This window comes from Abrus precatorius, unplaced genomic scaffold (assembly GCF_003935025.1).
Source record: "Abrus precatorius isolate BTA unplaced genomic scaffold, Abrus_2018 Scaffold8, whole genome shotgun sequence".
Classification (NCBI taxonomy): domain Eukaryota; kingdom Viridiplantae; phylum Streptophyta; class Magnoliopsida; order Fabales; family Fabaceae; genus Abrus; species Abrus precatorius.
Genome location: NW_020874428.1, coordinates 32,045,300 through 32,059,755, shown reverse-complemented (window position 1 = coordinate 32,059,755; position 14,456 = coordinate 32,045,300). Strand labels below are relative to the sequence as shown.

The window sequence follows — 14,456 nt, the reverse complement described above, 5'->3', positions numbered from 1 at the left end:
TGAGAAGGAAATTGAACTAAAAAACACTAACATGCCGCAGTCATTGTCAATGCTAAAACCTAAGCTTACTTTTAGCAACTGAATTAATATATCAGGAATCGGGATATTTTCCTTTTTTTTAAATTTATAAATGGTGATATTTTACTCTCTGCTTTGAAGAATATTTTTATTTATTTATTCTACAAAATATGATCCTTCAATATTTTTTTAACGTATCCTATCATGATTCTCATTAAATTAGATAATTTATTTTTTAAAATATAGATATTTTTATTATCAAAATTTATAAAATATTTAATTTTCTCATCAAATATTATTTTTTAAATTCAGGTATAAAAGAAAAGTTAACCTTGTTTATTTTATTTGGTTTTTTAATGACATGTTTATTTTTCTTATTAAGGATGCTAATTGTATTTATAGGAAATTTATCCAAATTATATTATTCTGTTTTATTTAGAAAATTATTATACTTTACAAATTTATTATTTTGATAAGTAATCTATAATTTAAACTTCTTATTTTATATATTCTAATGAATGCGACTATCAATACAAATTATGTTTTAGTTTATTGATAAGGTAATGGTCTTTTAAAAACTACTTTTATCTTTATGTTACCTAATTCCTCTTAGATTGAATATTTAACTTTATTTTCTTATTTATAACTTTTATTCCTTTCATATTTTTTTAATTGAATTTAAAATTTAAATTGTGGTACACTGTAAAAATATCTTTTCAGATTTTAATATTATTGTAACTTTAATCAATTTTAGTTTTAGTTTAATTTTAAGATTTTGATATATCATTTAACTAAAAATGATTTATTTTGGTTTTATTTATTTATTTTCATAATTTTTCCTTTATTCTTAACAATAATGTCTCTTTAAGACACATTCGAGTGTTAAAATTTGAAGAAAAAAAAGGGAGAAAGTAAATATTTAAAAAATTAAAAAATCTTATAATATTTATAAAATTAAATGAAAGTAAGATATTAAATTTATATTAATATATCACTTTTTGACTTTTATTTAAAAATAAAAAAGTTATCTTTTCTCTCTAAAATCTAACTCTCAACTATTATTTAATATAACCACATATTTAATATTATTCACAAAAAGTATTTGTATCCTCTAATAACATTTTGAAGCCTACTTCACCAATAACTTACTAGTTCGATTTGAAATCGTTTTAACCAAGTCTTTACGAATATACGTGGTTGGTGCTAAAACGGGGAAAGAACAAAATTCAGGTGGGAGAAAGAAATATAAGGGACAATAATAAATAAATTTATCCAATCAAATCCAAGGATTTTGTTTCGCATAAATTTATTGTGAAATATACATTTTTGTTATATTAATTGTATTTCAAGATTTGTTCATTATTTTCTAAAAAAAAACTGATTCAAATTTTCTTTAAATCGAATAAAATAACATCATATCTTAAATCAAATCAATAAAATTAAATAAAATGAATTACCTTTTAAAATTTGATTCAATTTAATTTATCAGTACCGCTGAAATGTACCTAATGCATTTACAATAATTTGGTTACATGTGACAAATAATTTAAAATAATTAGTATTTTAAAAATTGTGAAACTGTATATTAAAAATAATTAATTTACTTCCGCCCATGCTTATTCAAGAGAGGGATACTGTACAAATTTGGTTAACCAGTGATACAAGGCATACTAGTTAAGAAATTAAAATTAAACAATTTTTATTAAAAATTGTATTAAACTTTAAAAGAAAAGTGCCCACTTAATGGGCTTTTAGTGCACATTTGGTGCCTCCTGTGCATGTGTGTTTCTCATTTCTCATAAATGATAATTGTTGTTATCTATATGAAAACGAACCATGCCTGAATTTAAGTTTTTAAATATAAAATAAATTTCTTTATAAATAAAATTAAACATCGAATACAGAAAGTTCCTTATCTTTTCAAGGTCACTTAGCCAAAATAACTTGCCTTTTTTCTTAACATTCCGAAAGTCAACATACTATTTTGAATGGCCAAACTATTATGATTTATAGGGTCATTGTGAGAAAAATTATAACGATACTGATGCTTCAATCCTGATGTAGACTAATATTAACTAAAGTTTTTTCAAGTAGAGATAATAATATTTATCACTAGATATAAATGACTGATTCAAAAACAATTAATATTTCAAGAGACAACAAAATTACTTGTACAATTACTATGTTTTACATTTTTGGTGTTCAGTAACTAGAGAAGCAGCACATATATGTTGCCCTTGATAACTTGAATTCAATTCGAGCATCAGCACAATCCCCAACCCCAGAATGAACCCAGGATTCCCCTTACAAGTTGATTACTGAGCTTCAGACAGCTAAACATAATCGAGGTAGATCCCTGCAATGGCAAAAAGGAGTAGTCTTTTGAGTAACAGATGAATACAGAAATCCTTCAATGATCCTAGTTCCGTAACTGCGCTGATGATTGAATTAGTTGCGCTGATGATTGAATTAGCTGGGCCAACGCAGCAGCATATTGAACAGCTGTGTGTTGAGAAGTAAAAGTGTCAGATAGCCCATATTCTGCATAATTTGGTTCGACGTGTATGAATTGACCAGCTAATGAATTTTTAGACGCAACTTCTTTCCACATTTCAACGAACTCTTCCATTATTTGTTTGGATTTTTCAACTGAAGAAATAGGGAGGTACTCAATCTGCCCAAAAATTTAAACCAAACTTGAATACAGACTGAAGCAGAGTCGCTCTTGAACATAACAACTATAAAGATGCCAAGCATAGAGTGAACATTTATTTAAACTCAGCAGGGGAAAAATCCTAACTTAAGCAAAACTAAGCATGATAATTTCAACCTCCCCTACAATAAAGCTGATCTACTTTTGAAAGGAGAAGCAAGATAAATAATGGCTGAACATCTGAGGAAGAGATCGTTAAGACTAAGCAGATCAACTATAAAGTTTTCTCATCTTTAATCAAAGAAGTCATTAAATAAGAGTTATAATTTCTTCAATAAAAAATTAGTGTTCATATATGTATGTTCATAATTTTTAACTTTTTAATCCATACAACTAAACTTGCACTCAGTCTAAAGAGCAAGTTACAGTAATCAAAACATTTTTTAACTAAAAGCACAAAGAAAATATTATAACATCACATCGAGAAACCATTAGTTGGATCTCTTCTTTCTTCATTTATACCCACTAAGCTACTTACAATCGTAGCCATCTAAGAAGAGTGCTATGTACAATATATAAAGTGCATAGTGCACACCCACACAATCACCATAAGAAAATGTCAAGATGTGCCACTCCATATGAATTTGAGAAGTGAATATATCTTACCATAATAAATATGTTGAAGGAAGAATTATGAACACCAGATAACACTCATGAAGAAACAAAGCTTGATTAAGTTTCAAAAGTATAGCTCTCAAAAGAGTAATTATAATCCAAAGTAGACTATTCAACTCCTTTGATTTCACATACAGTAGTTTTCTGGCTTGTTCTCAGGAGAAAATTACAGAAAAACAAAAACTTCAATCACATACACTAGTACTGCACCATTCAAGCAGTAAATCTTGAATCACACCTCACTGACCGTAGTATGTGGTCAATCTCATAACATATGGAACAGAATAAGCTATCTCAATATTTAAGTTATACCTAAAAGTGGCTAGTTAGACATGAGACAGCCATCATTGCAAATTGCTGTATAACAGCCACAAAGGGAAAAACCATACTAGCAATGGACTCTGTACACATCCTTTCCAAATTTTGAAGCAGGAATAGTCAGATATGGTTTTAAATTGTGGTCCAAAACCAAAATTGCGACAAAAACATCAAGGTTTTTGTAATCTCTACAACTGCATTATGATCTTAGTTGTGGCTGCATTTATCCATAATATTCGGCAGTATCAAGGATTATGATAGAACCCCAATTATTTCAGAGATAACATTTAAACCTCACATTTATCTTCACAACAAGAACAAGCAACAAACATTTATCAACTAAACAAAAGCATCACGAAAACCAACCTAACAAAGTAGACAAATTAAAGAGGAACAGAACTAGAACTCAGGGTTAGTTACCTCAATCATAATTCCTTTGAGACCCTCACCTTGAAGGGGAACAACTTTAATGACTCTCATCTGAAAGTCACCCAGTTTATACTGCACTCCCTGCACAACCAGCACAAACAATAGAGCAAAAAGAGAATAATAAAATCAAAAGACACAAGCAAAAGGGAGAAAAAATGACCTCGAAATTAAGGGCGATTCTACACTTGTAGGACTGAAGTTTCTCCATAATAGTCAAAATAGAAGAATCAGCCTCAAGAACAATTTTTTGGCCGCGAATGATGAAGTAGTATTTGTTGGGCTGCTCCAGCATCGACATCCCCAGAAAATCGCGGGGGAAATCCATGGTCACATTCTGCTCTGCCAGAATCAAATTGAAATTGAAAAGAGTTTTGAGAGAAATTTTAGAAAACAATAAAAAGAAGGAAAAGGGGTAACCTCGTAAATTGGGTTTGTAGAAAGTGAGAGAGGCTTTCATTCTTCCATCTTTGACGCCATTAAGGGTTTCGATACAGTGTGAGATTTCGTTGAGGACTACACTGTTCACACCTCCTTGATTGGGTTGCCATAGAAGAATACTAACACACAGAACTCCATTTTAAATTTCACAACACAATACAAATAAACATGAAATTCATTCATTGATTTTTCTTACCATCTCACAGGCATTCTCGGTTCCTTTCCAACTGGATAACAACACCCCACCCCTTTGCTCCCACGCAGTTGTTTATGATAGTCAAGTGATACATACCATGTTTCTTTAAAACTAAGCCAGTTTTATTGGTTTTAATTTTTATTATTGTTTTATTTATTTTTAGTTTTATATTTAATAGAAATTATATATTTTTAATCTTTCTTTAAAAGTGAAACTATGTGATTTTTATTTTTTTTAAAAGACTAAAAAAAAATTAACAAAATTTAAATGAAAATATATTTTTCAAATTTTATATTTTTAATTTAAAACGTGTGTAAGTTCTGGGTATATGTTTCCACTCACTCTAAATAAAAATATCCTTAATTCTTTAACTATATCTAATTTTTTATTTGGTTTTCTAGTTACAATAGGGTATAACATGTACACACAAACAAAAAGTGACACAGTCAAATTTAAATACAACTTAAAAATTTTTAAAACTTCAAAAATCAACAAAATTAAGAGCTAAACTCACAATTTTTCTTGTGAAAAAAATCTTTAAAGAATATTTTGTCATTTTAAATTATTACAAATCTAAAAAAAAAAGACCACTAAAGTTAAAACTAACCACCCTAAACCCACGAAACAGTTTGAATTTCACCTCCAATAAACAAATGTTACTAAATTTCTATCACAAATGGAGGGAGTGCATGTTGTTGTTGTTGTTATGTTTTTTTTTTTTCTTTAATGGAGGGAATACATGAACTGCACAAAAAAAGAGATCCATATCCATTTGGGCCCTGTTAATGGCATACATAGAAGGAGTGACTCATTGTAAAATGTTTGGTCCTTTGTGAGGGGAGTGTGGTAATATATTGGGGCACCATGCCCATGAGCATGTATAGAATTTTTTTCAAATCACATATCTTGGCAAGGCTTAGAGTATGTGAATAAATTCAAAGTTTGAAATTTTTATTAAAAAGTGATATCTTGTCCAAAAGAAAGTTATTAATTTGAATAGGTATAAATAAAAACACTTTTAGACATTAACCAAAAGAAAACAATGTTTTTTTTTACCTAAACAATAAAAAATTTAATTTATTTCTATTTTATTTTAAAATTTTCACCTCTGCACATGCACGACCACGGGCGTACTCAAATATATTATTAGTTAGATTTTACGATAGTTACACAAATAGTAGTTGAAATACTTACACTCAAATAAATTCAACTAGTATTGGTAATATTGTTATTGGATGAAAATATTACTAGTTTACTAATATTTTTTAATTTATAAAACTAAATTGAATTAATTCATGTGTCTCTAAAAATTTATTACATTTTTACTTATAACTTTATAATTTATTATATAATATAAATCAAATTCAAAATTATAAATTAATTAAATTGAAATAATTTTTTATAATTGATTCATGTCCTCAATAATAATCTTGTTTTTATAGTTTAAAAACATTAATTAAATCTTTACTGTTTGAAATTTTATACTCAAGTCATTAAAAATTAATGTTGCTAAACCACATTATATTGTTTATATGAATTATAACAATAATAATAATAATATTTTTTTTTCTTGTCTCTCTCATTTTTTCAAAAATTGCTTGATCTAGAAAATTATCACAACAAAAATAGAAAAAAAATTAAAATAAAACACTTATTCTATGTTTGTGCTACACGTAAAACAAACTAAACATAGACTTGAGCAGATGTAAGTAATTCGATCTCTCAAACGCATAGGTAAGATTATCCCTTCATTTTTTAAATAATTACCCATCATTGCAATCATGCGTTGTTGCAAGAAACAAAAACAAAAGTTACTGTTCTGAGGGTAACTCCTTTTATCATTTGGGTATTGTTTAAAATGGATAAAAAAGAATACAATAAAAAGTTGAATAGTCTATTTTCCTCATTGCACTTTGCATTCAAGTTTGTCGATCCACTGAAAATTGAAACACCAGAAGTTTTAGCATCACAAATAAAGTTTCATGCATGACGAATAAAGATATTTCCTAACAATATACAACTCAAAAGCCCATGCAAGTTCTGAATAATGGAGAAATGAAGTGCAACTATGTAGGATTCCCTTATTTCTAAAACCAAGCATTTTGGATAGCAACTTAGACAGAGAGTATCACATGAAAAATATTACGTCAATAATATTGAATGAAACTTTAATAATAACTTTTCAGGATTTACTTGTAAAAATTTTAAACTAAAGAGATCTAACTAAAAATCAAGCATAATTACAAGAATTTATTAAAGGTAAATTTATCCTAAGATTTACTATATATACAGAATAAACGTGATCATTCAATATTCATCGAATATAAGTATAATAATGTAGGGAGAGAGATTCTTTGAATGTCGGGTAGTGACTGGTAACTGAGGGAGTCAGATCAGATGGTTCAATGCAAAGGATAATAAGTGTACGTTTACTTCTGTCCCTACTGATTAGTGCCGAAGTCCTTCCTTCCAGGCCTGAAGAGACTCTGAAGCCCTGCAAGCACTAGTTACCCCTTTTTTTGGACCAATACAACAACACTCTCATTCACTCACCACCCCACCACCTTCACAATCAGAACTCTTTTTTGCTAAAGCTGACTTGGGCAGTCCAAAGATATGGCTTCTTCGTTGCTTTCATTTTTCTGACCCACTAAGCAATCACTAATCACACTCATGCTATGCTTCTTTTTTATTTACAATTACATGGATGTAATGGAGTACTAATGTACTGTTCTATTTTTCTTTTCCCTTTTCATGGCATTATTAAAAGATAAATGTGTACTTGCTGAGAATATAGTCGGCAGAACGGCGTGGAAGGAAATCTTATACTTGGATTAATTATGGTTTATTTGTACATTTTAAAACTATGGTTTTTGATAAGAACTTGGTGGTTTTATCTAAATACTTAAAAAGAAAAAGGGTTAACATAAGTTTTAGAGTTAGCTCATTTGGTTGGGCAGCTGAATATTTGTAAAGAGTAAACAAAGGTCCAACCCTTCCAAAGACCTGCTCCTCATCTCTTCCCTTGGCCCTACCCATGTGGTAGGACTTCCCTAGATTTTATTTTTTGACAAAAAAAAAAAGGAATAATGTGATGTGGAAATGAGGGAGTAAAAAAAGTAGAATATTCTCCTCTTCTTCTGTTTGGCTGTAATGTGTGCGATAAATAAAATAAAAACATTTGTTGATATAATGATAATTTAAGTGGGTTTGTGTACAATATACTATTATTTTTTTTAATTATTGGATAGAAATGTTTTTACTGGTCTTTAACATTTTTATTACTTATTTACTAACATTTTTGTCATTACAAGACAATAATCTTTAACGGGTTTAATTTTTATTTATCATTTTTTGCCTGATAGAAAGTGCACGAATAACAGCATTCGAATCCTAACAATTTTAGAGATATATGCTGATATTTTACTTACTTGATTTCTTCTTTAGAACAATTAATTTTTTAGGCACTGTGTTACCAAGATTCCATCATATTTTTTACTTTAAATGTAAAAGTTTAGGCATGTAATTATGTCTTCCTTAAAGAGCAAGTTCGAATATTAGATTTTTAAAAAGTTTGTCAAAATTTTACTTTAAAAAACGTAGTTTCTTTTTCATCAACATCTAACAATATTTACATTGCATATGTTCCCATAGTTGAAAATAATAAAGTTTAAAAAAGGGCAAGAAAAAATTTTAAGGGTAATTATTTACCGAATTTTAAAGGCAAAAATGGCTATGTAGTCTACAACTAACTTAATCGTTTAGAGGTTAGTGATAGAATGCTTAAGGCATCTATTTCGTTCTTTCTTTTTTTATCAATTATCCTTTGTTTATAAGGTGCTTTGTTCTTTCTTTCTTGGAGCGAGGGGGAGTGAGGGTACACGTGCTTTGTTCAAATTTTCTGAGTATACTATGGCATCTTCTCTAAAAAATGTATGACATGATTCTTTGTGTTTTATTAAAATTTTCCTCCTTTTAATAAACTGACAAGAGCTTCGCTGATCCAAATAACTGGATTCTGATCATCTTATAATTATAGTTATAACTCTCATGTTCATTTTTTCTTACATAATTTTTTTTTATTTTTCTATTACATCTTTAAATTATATCTTTTTTTTTATATTATTATTATTATCTCTCTCATCCCTTCACTCTCACTCTACACATTAAAAGGAAGGGTCAAGTTTTAATTTTCCTTACATTTAAGTAAACATGTATGTGTTTGTTGTGTGAATTATTCTATATTTTAAAGTATTTTAATTTTTGATTAATTTAGATTAAGTTGAGACTAATTATTTGAGGAATTGTTATTATTATTATTTAGCTCTGCATATATATAATAAGTTGACTAAACAGGTCTAGAAATATTTTAGATAGCCTCAAAGGTTTATTGACTTATATAACCAAGGCAGGATGAGTAGAGATGATTGAGTTAGGCTAATATTTGTTTTAAATAAGTCTGTTTTGTTTTCTAAATTTAAAATTCGAGTGTAATCTATTTATTTAATGTTAAACTTAATCTAAAAACTTATTTAAAAAGGCATTTTATAATAAAGTTTTTTAATCAAGTCAACATATGTTAACCCTTAAATACTTATATAACCTCAAAATATTATTATAAAAATTTAATACAATAATAATAATAAACATAATATTTTTATTATATTATTGTTTTTTATCTTCTAATAAAGTTAATCCTATTTGAGACAGGTAGGAGTATTATGAGCATACATTTTTATTGTATTATTTATATTTATTTAATTAAATTGATTATTATATTTAAAAAATTAAAATAATCTAAAAATTCATAAAATAAAAAAACTTTTCTAATATACATGGTCTGACTGAGGCCAATGTGAAGCAAGTAACCACCGAGAATTGTTTATGACCACCTCTTTTACCCGTTTGCAAACAAAATTATCAAACATGCACTCACAACTAAGAATACTATATTTAAATCAATATAGAATGAGTACCTATAACAACATTATCGAGGGAACTAGAACATATACGTGATTATTTGTTAGTGTACAAAGTAGACTGAACATCTATGGTTAGCATTAGGGGACACATTATGGTACACACCCGTAACCTAACTGAAAAACCTTGTGTGAACATCATTCCTGATTTTACTATTTCATTTGGACGTTTGTCCACAGCACATGCACCTGACCTTATGATTGAACCTCAGTTCTGCTGGTGAAGCAGCAAAATAGTAACCAAATGAATAATAAAACGTTGACAAGAAAACCACATTGGACAAAACCTTTTTTTATTTATTTTTGGTACAAACAAACCTTGTTTCTTAACAAAGGGTGTCTCACCTCATTAGTAATTTTGAAATGTGCATTCTTGGTTACTAGTAATCAAAGACACCCCTTTGGTTTATTTTCAACTTCATAAGGGACAAAGAAACAAGCATCCAATATTGTGCTAACCAGAAGCAGGGAATGATCAATAATGAATAAGCAAAAAAAAGACGTGTCTTTGAATGTTAGCTAAAACCCACAAACAGAAAATGGTGGAGTCACAGGGAAGGAGAGCAGAAAGAACACAACTTTGAAAGCAAATAGTTAATATAACACACAAAATAGCACTAGGCATTGGATCCCTCCATGGAAACACAAACCCATGTCAACAACAACATTCAAAAACAGATGGAAAAAGAGGGAGTAATTAAAGAGAGACGTCACATAACATAATGTGAACCCCACCATGTAAGTACATTATTGGCCTTTGATACAAGTACAAGGACCCCATCATTCAAAGCTAAACTCAACCATCTGCAAAACAACAATGCAAAGTTATAGAGAATTTCCCAGCCACTGATAATAACACACCCCATAATGTAGAAAAAAATGAGAGAGTTCCATTACCTCTTGAACTGAAAGTTGTAAAATCATGAGACGATGTGGGAATGGAAATTGAAAGCTGGGTGGTGGATGATTTGTCATCCAAATCAAGCCATGATCCTCTGCTTTTGGGTGGTGGCCATTCATCAAAGAAGCGATGAACGGTTTTCTGAGGTTCTTCTTCTTCCTCTTTCCCAAGTTTCATGAACGTTTCACATTTGATATCACTTCCTGATATGTAGCAACCATGATCTTGCTGTGGCTGCTTTGAGTTGTTGTCATTGCGGCTCTGAAGTTGCAAATAAGAGTACTCGGTGTTGTTGTCATTGGATAAACCAGAGCAACTCCTCTGTTTTGAAGATGATGAGGAGCTTATAGTCAGTGGTGTTAGCTGCCAAGAATCTTCCATAGATGAAGCAGAGAAACTTCTCATAGTCCCAGAAGGTTCAGTGAAGAAAGCATGCTCATCCACCTCCTCTTTCAGCCCATAGACATACCTGTTCCTTTTCCAAGAAGAAAGAAAAAGAGAATCACCCACAAACACTTAAAAGAAGTAGCTTTAGTGCATGCTTGGATCTTGGTTGAAATTCTACATAGTCATATTCATTTTACAATAACGTGATTTTATAGAAAAATTTTGATGCTTACATTAATTTCTCCTTTGAGTTGGAAAATTTATGCTTAATTTTCTATCGAACTTACTTTTAACGGATAACTTTAAACTTACTTTTAAAAAATATTAATTTTATTAAATCAAGTAATTTCAATGTTTAGTTTAGAAACATTCATGATGTAAGTGTGTGGTGGATTTTGGTTTTGTGAAAAAGAACCTGCAGTGAGTGTTGTTATTGTGAGAGGAAGAACCATTTTCAAGGAACAAGGGGGCACTGTTGTCTTGGAACGAAAAAGCAGAAGCAGAAGAAGGCCTTGAAGGTGGGGTGTGGTAGAGGAAGGAGTGAGGGTGGTGATGATGGAAAGTGTCATGAGAGGACACAGAGAGAGAATGAGTGGTTGGGGTTAGTGCAGGACTGTGTTTGGTGATTGATAAGATTGTGGGGGTTGAAGCATCTGTGTTTGTTGCTGTCGGTGTTGTTTTCAAAACTTCCACAGGCTTTCTTGAACGGTTTTTCCCTCTGTGCATGTGCCTCTCACAGTACTTTGAATCTGGATACGCTTCTTTTGAGCACCTCCATTTCTTTCCATCTGTTCTTCTACACCTTCCTGGCTCTGGGTCTATTTTCCTTCCCAATCCCATTGGCAAATAGTTCCACCCAACTGCATGCACCCAAACCAAACAACAAACAACCCCTTTTATCAAAACTATTCATTCAAGAACCATAACACTACTGACATGTAGTCAAGTACCAAGAATACAATTGCATGCTATATGTATTCACATCATAATAATAACAACTTAATTATTTGCTGTTCTTTTAGGAAAAAAATGATTATTATCCAAACATGCACTTTGATAGACTTACAGTGTTGAGGTTGGTGAGACATGAGCCTAGAAGAGAGAGGAGAATCTATGTAGCTTCTTTTGATGGTGAAGAGAAGATCAGGTGGAATGGAGATACCCGAAGCCATGTATTTGTAGATGAGGGCTTGGTGTTCAAGCTCTTGCCACTGTGATGGAGTGAAGGGGAACCTGTTCCTTGCATTCATCATGGAGCAGAGGGAAAGGGAGAAAAAGTGTAAAAAGGGTTGAAGTTGAAGGGGGTGATAGTAACAAATGAAACAGAAGTTCCTGAAACCTCACAGTGCAGTTAAAGAGAAGACAGGTTCAGGGAGAAATATGGGTTATTACTTATTACTTTGGCCTTGGAGTAGAGTAGGTATATTTATTTCAGGGACCATTGTGCTACAGAATCTTCTGTACATGGATAAACTAATGGTTCTGATTACATAGCTGCATGCCAATGCACACACACTCACTCTCTCTCTCTCTCTCTCTCTGCTCCTATTATGACTGCACCTCTCTGTTGCTACTGCTTCTGCAACTAAGCTGCCCCTCTGGCAGCCCTTGTCTCTGACATCTTTACGGAAATCCATAAACTAAAGGAGAGAGAAAGAAAAGCTCCTAAAGACAAAAGAGGAAATAGTTATTATTGGTATTATTGTATATGAAACTATTTAAGAGTTGGTGTCTGAAGCCAATGCCTGTCTGAGAAGATTGTACGGTTGGAGCTTTTACTGCTACTAACTCATTTACTTTTTCTGTTCCTTTACCTCAGACTCAGACCCCAGAACACCCCCCCCCCCTCCCACCTCCCACCTCCCACTTACAAAATTTGACCTTTTTCCTTTTGAGAAACAGTGTATAAAATAAAACAGGAATCACCCTCTTGTAATTTTTTATTGTATTTTATTTTTCATACTAGTTTTACATGTGTATGAATATTTTTAACTGGGGTTATTTTGTGTTGTCATTTTGCTAGTTCCATTGAAACAAGATGGACGTTCTACTGTTAAAGCAAGGCTACTTAGGTAATCCAAAGTACTAATTCAAATCTTTGTACTTATAGTGGTTAGTGCTCAGATACTGTGAACTTTATTCAGTGACTTGGGTATTAGAACTTGATCCTCCGTTTACCCTGGAAGTTCAAGATCATTCCCATAGAAAAACAGAAAACAAAACACCAAAACTTTATATACATCCGTACTTAAAAATGAAACACCCCTCACATGCTAAAATGTAACACCTTTTTCTGTTTTATTTAAGACAGAATAAAATGGCAGAAAGGAGGATGGTTTGGTTTGAGTTTCATAACCAAATTAATTAATTAATTAATTAATAGGAAATTGTAGAAAGCACGTGCTAACTATTTGGCTTATCTAGTGACTCTAAGCCAAGTACCACCGTGCCCAGATGGTCACTTCTTAACAACATAGCAGAACACTACAATCTGAATATAGATTGCAACGAAAAGCAGGTCAATAGTGTTAGCATAGCCTAACAAATAGGGTCCAAGTCAGAAGGTTTAAAGATGCAAAACCAATTGAACCAAAATGGGGACACATAAGTAACATGAGAGCGATAGATTGGCATCACTATTTATGTTGTTTGGTTGCATTAAAACCTTAGGACCTATTCTTGTGTTGTAAGTTTGGCAGTACAAGTGTGCGGTCTTCAGCACAATTTTTATCCCCCTACTACACACAATTGCCTAAACTTATCTTTTCTGTCTTTGTACAACACCCAACTTCAACCAGCCAAATAAATCTTTGCATCTGTCTGGGTTTACTTTTCTCTTGAACTTCTATTACTCAATTTTACACCATAACTTAATATAACATCTAACTCTTTTTTCCTTCATTTCGTTTAGGTACTCAAAACACTTTGTCAATTTCAATGCTCACAAATTAAAGTACTTTCACTGGTTAGCTGACATAAAGACGCCCTCTCAACATTGAGCACCATCTAATATAATTTTGTAGATATAAAAAGGAATAGAAAGATGATGTTGCACCTGAAAACAATTATATGATGTGCACTGAAACATGCAAAGTGAAATTTTTTTGAGGTCATTGCTAACTATACGTGTCATGTAATTTATTTTTTTTAAATTTTTGCTAGCGTATTATTTATAGGCATTAATATTGTCAAAAGGTAGAATATCCTATGATAATATCATCGTATGTTAGCAACCGCAGTCATTATCCTCACCAAGATTTGCAATAGTTTAATTAATGTTGAAATTTGAAATTGATGATGTAAACCAGAAGATTCAAACATGACATTTATTACCAAATACTAATGTATGTCGCTACCCTTTTCGTTGGAAATAATTTTTCTTCTGTCAAAGTAAACAAGAAAGGTGACCCTGATCCCCACTTTAACTAATAACAATACAAGTATAAAATATATATCACAAAA

The 14,456-nt window shown here is 30.9% G+C and overlaps 2 protein-coding genes across 2 annotated transcripts; both read right to left on the bottom strand.

Annotated features, from left to right (window-relative positions):
* Positions 1-2,105: 2,105 nt before the first annotated feature.
* On the bottom strand, positions 2,106-4,797 carry LOC113847466 (mediator of RNA polymerase II transcription subunit 20a-like). The gene is made up of 5 exons (XM_027476600.1): positions 4,728-4,797; positions 4,511-4,650; positions 4,254-4,432; positions 4,085-4,174; positions 2,106-2,692 (listed from the first exon to the last, which is right to left on the bottom strand). Exons 1-5 carry the CDS (start codon positions 4,739-4,741, stop codon positions 2,438-2,440), a joined length of 678 nt encoding a protein of 225 aa, XP_027332401.1. The 5' UTR covers positions 4,742-4,797; the 3' UTR covers positions 2,106-2,437.
* A 5,705-nt stretch (positions 4,798-10,502) lies between these two features.
* On the bottom strand, positions 10,503-12,244 carry LOC113874730 (growth-regulating factor 1-like). The gene is made up of 4 exons (XM_027512944.1): positions 12,061-12,244; positions 11,410-11,854; positions 10,604-11,082; positions 10,503-10,510 (listed from the first exon to the last, which is right to left on the bottom strand). The coding sequence occupies exons 1-4, from the start codon at positions 12,242-12,244 to the stop codon at positions 10,503-10,505; spliced, it is 1,116 nt and encodes a 371-aa protein (XP_027368745.1).
* Positions 12,245-14,456: the final 2,212 nt, after the last annotated feature.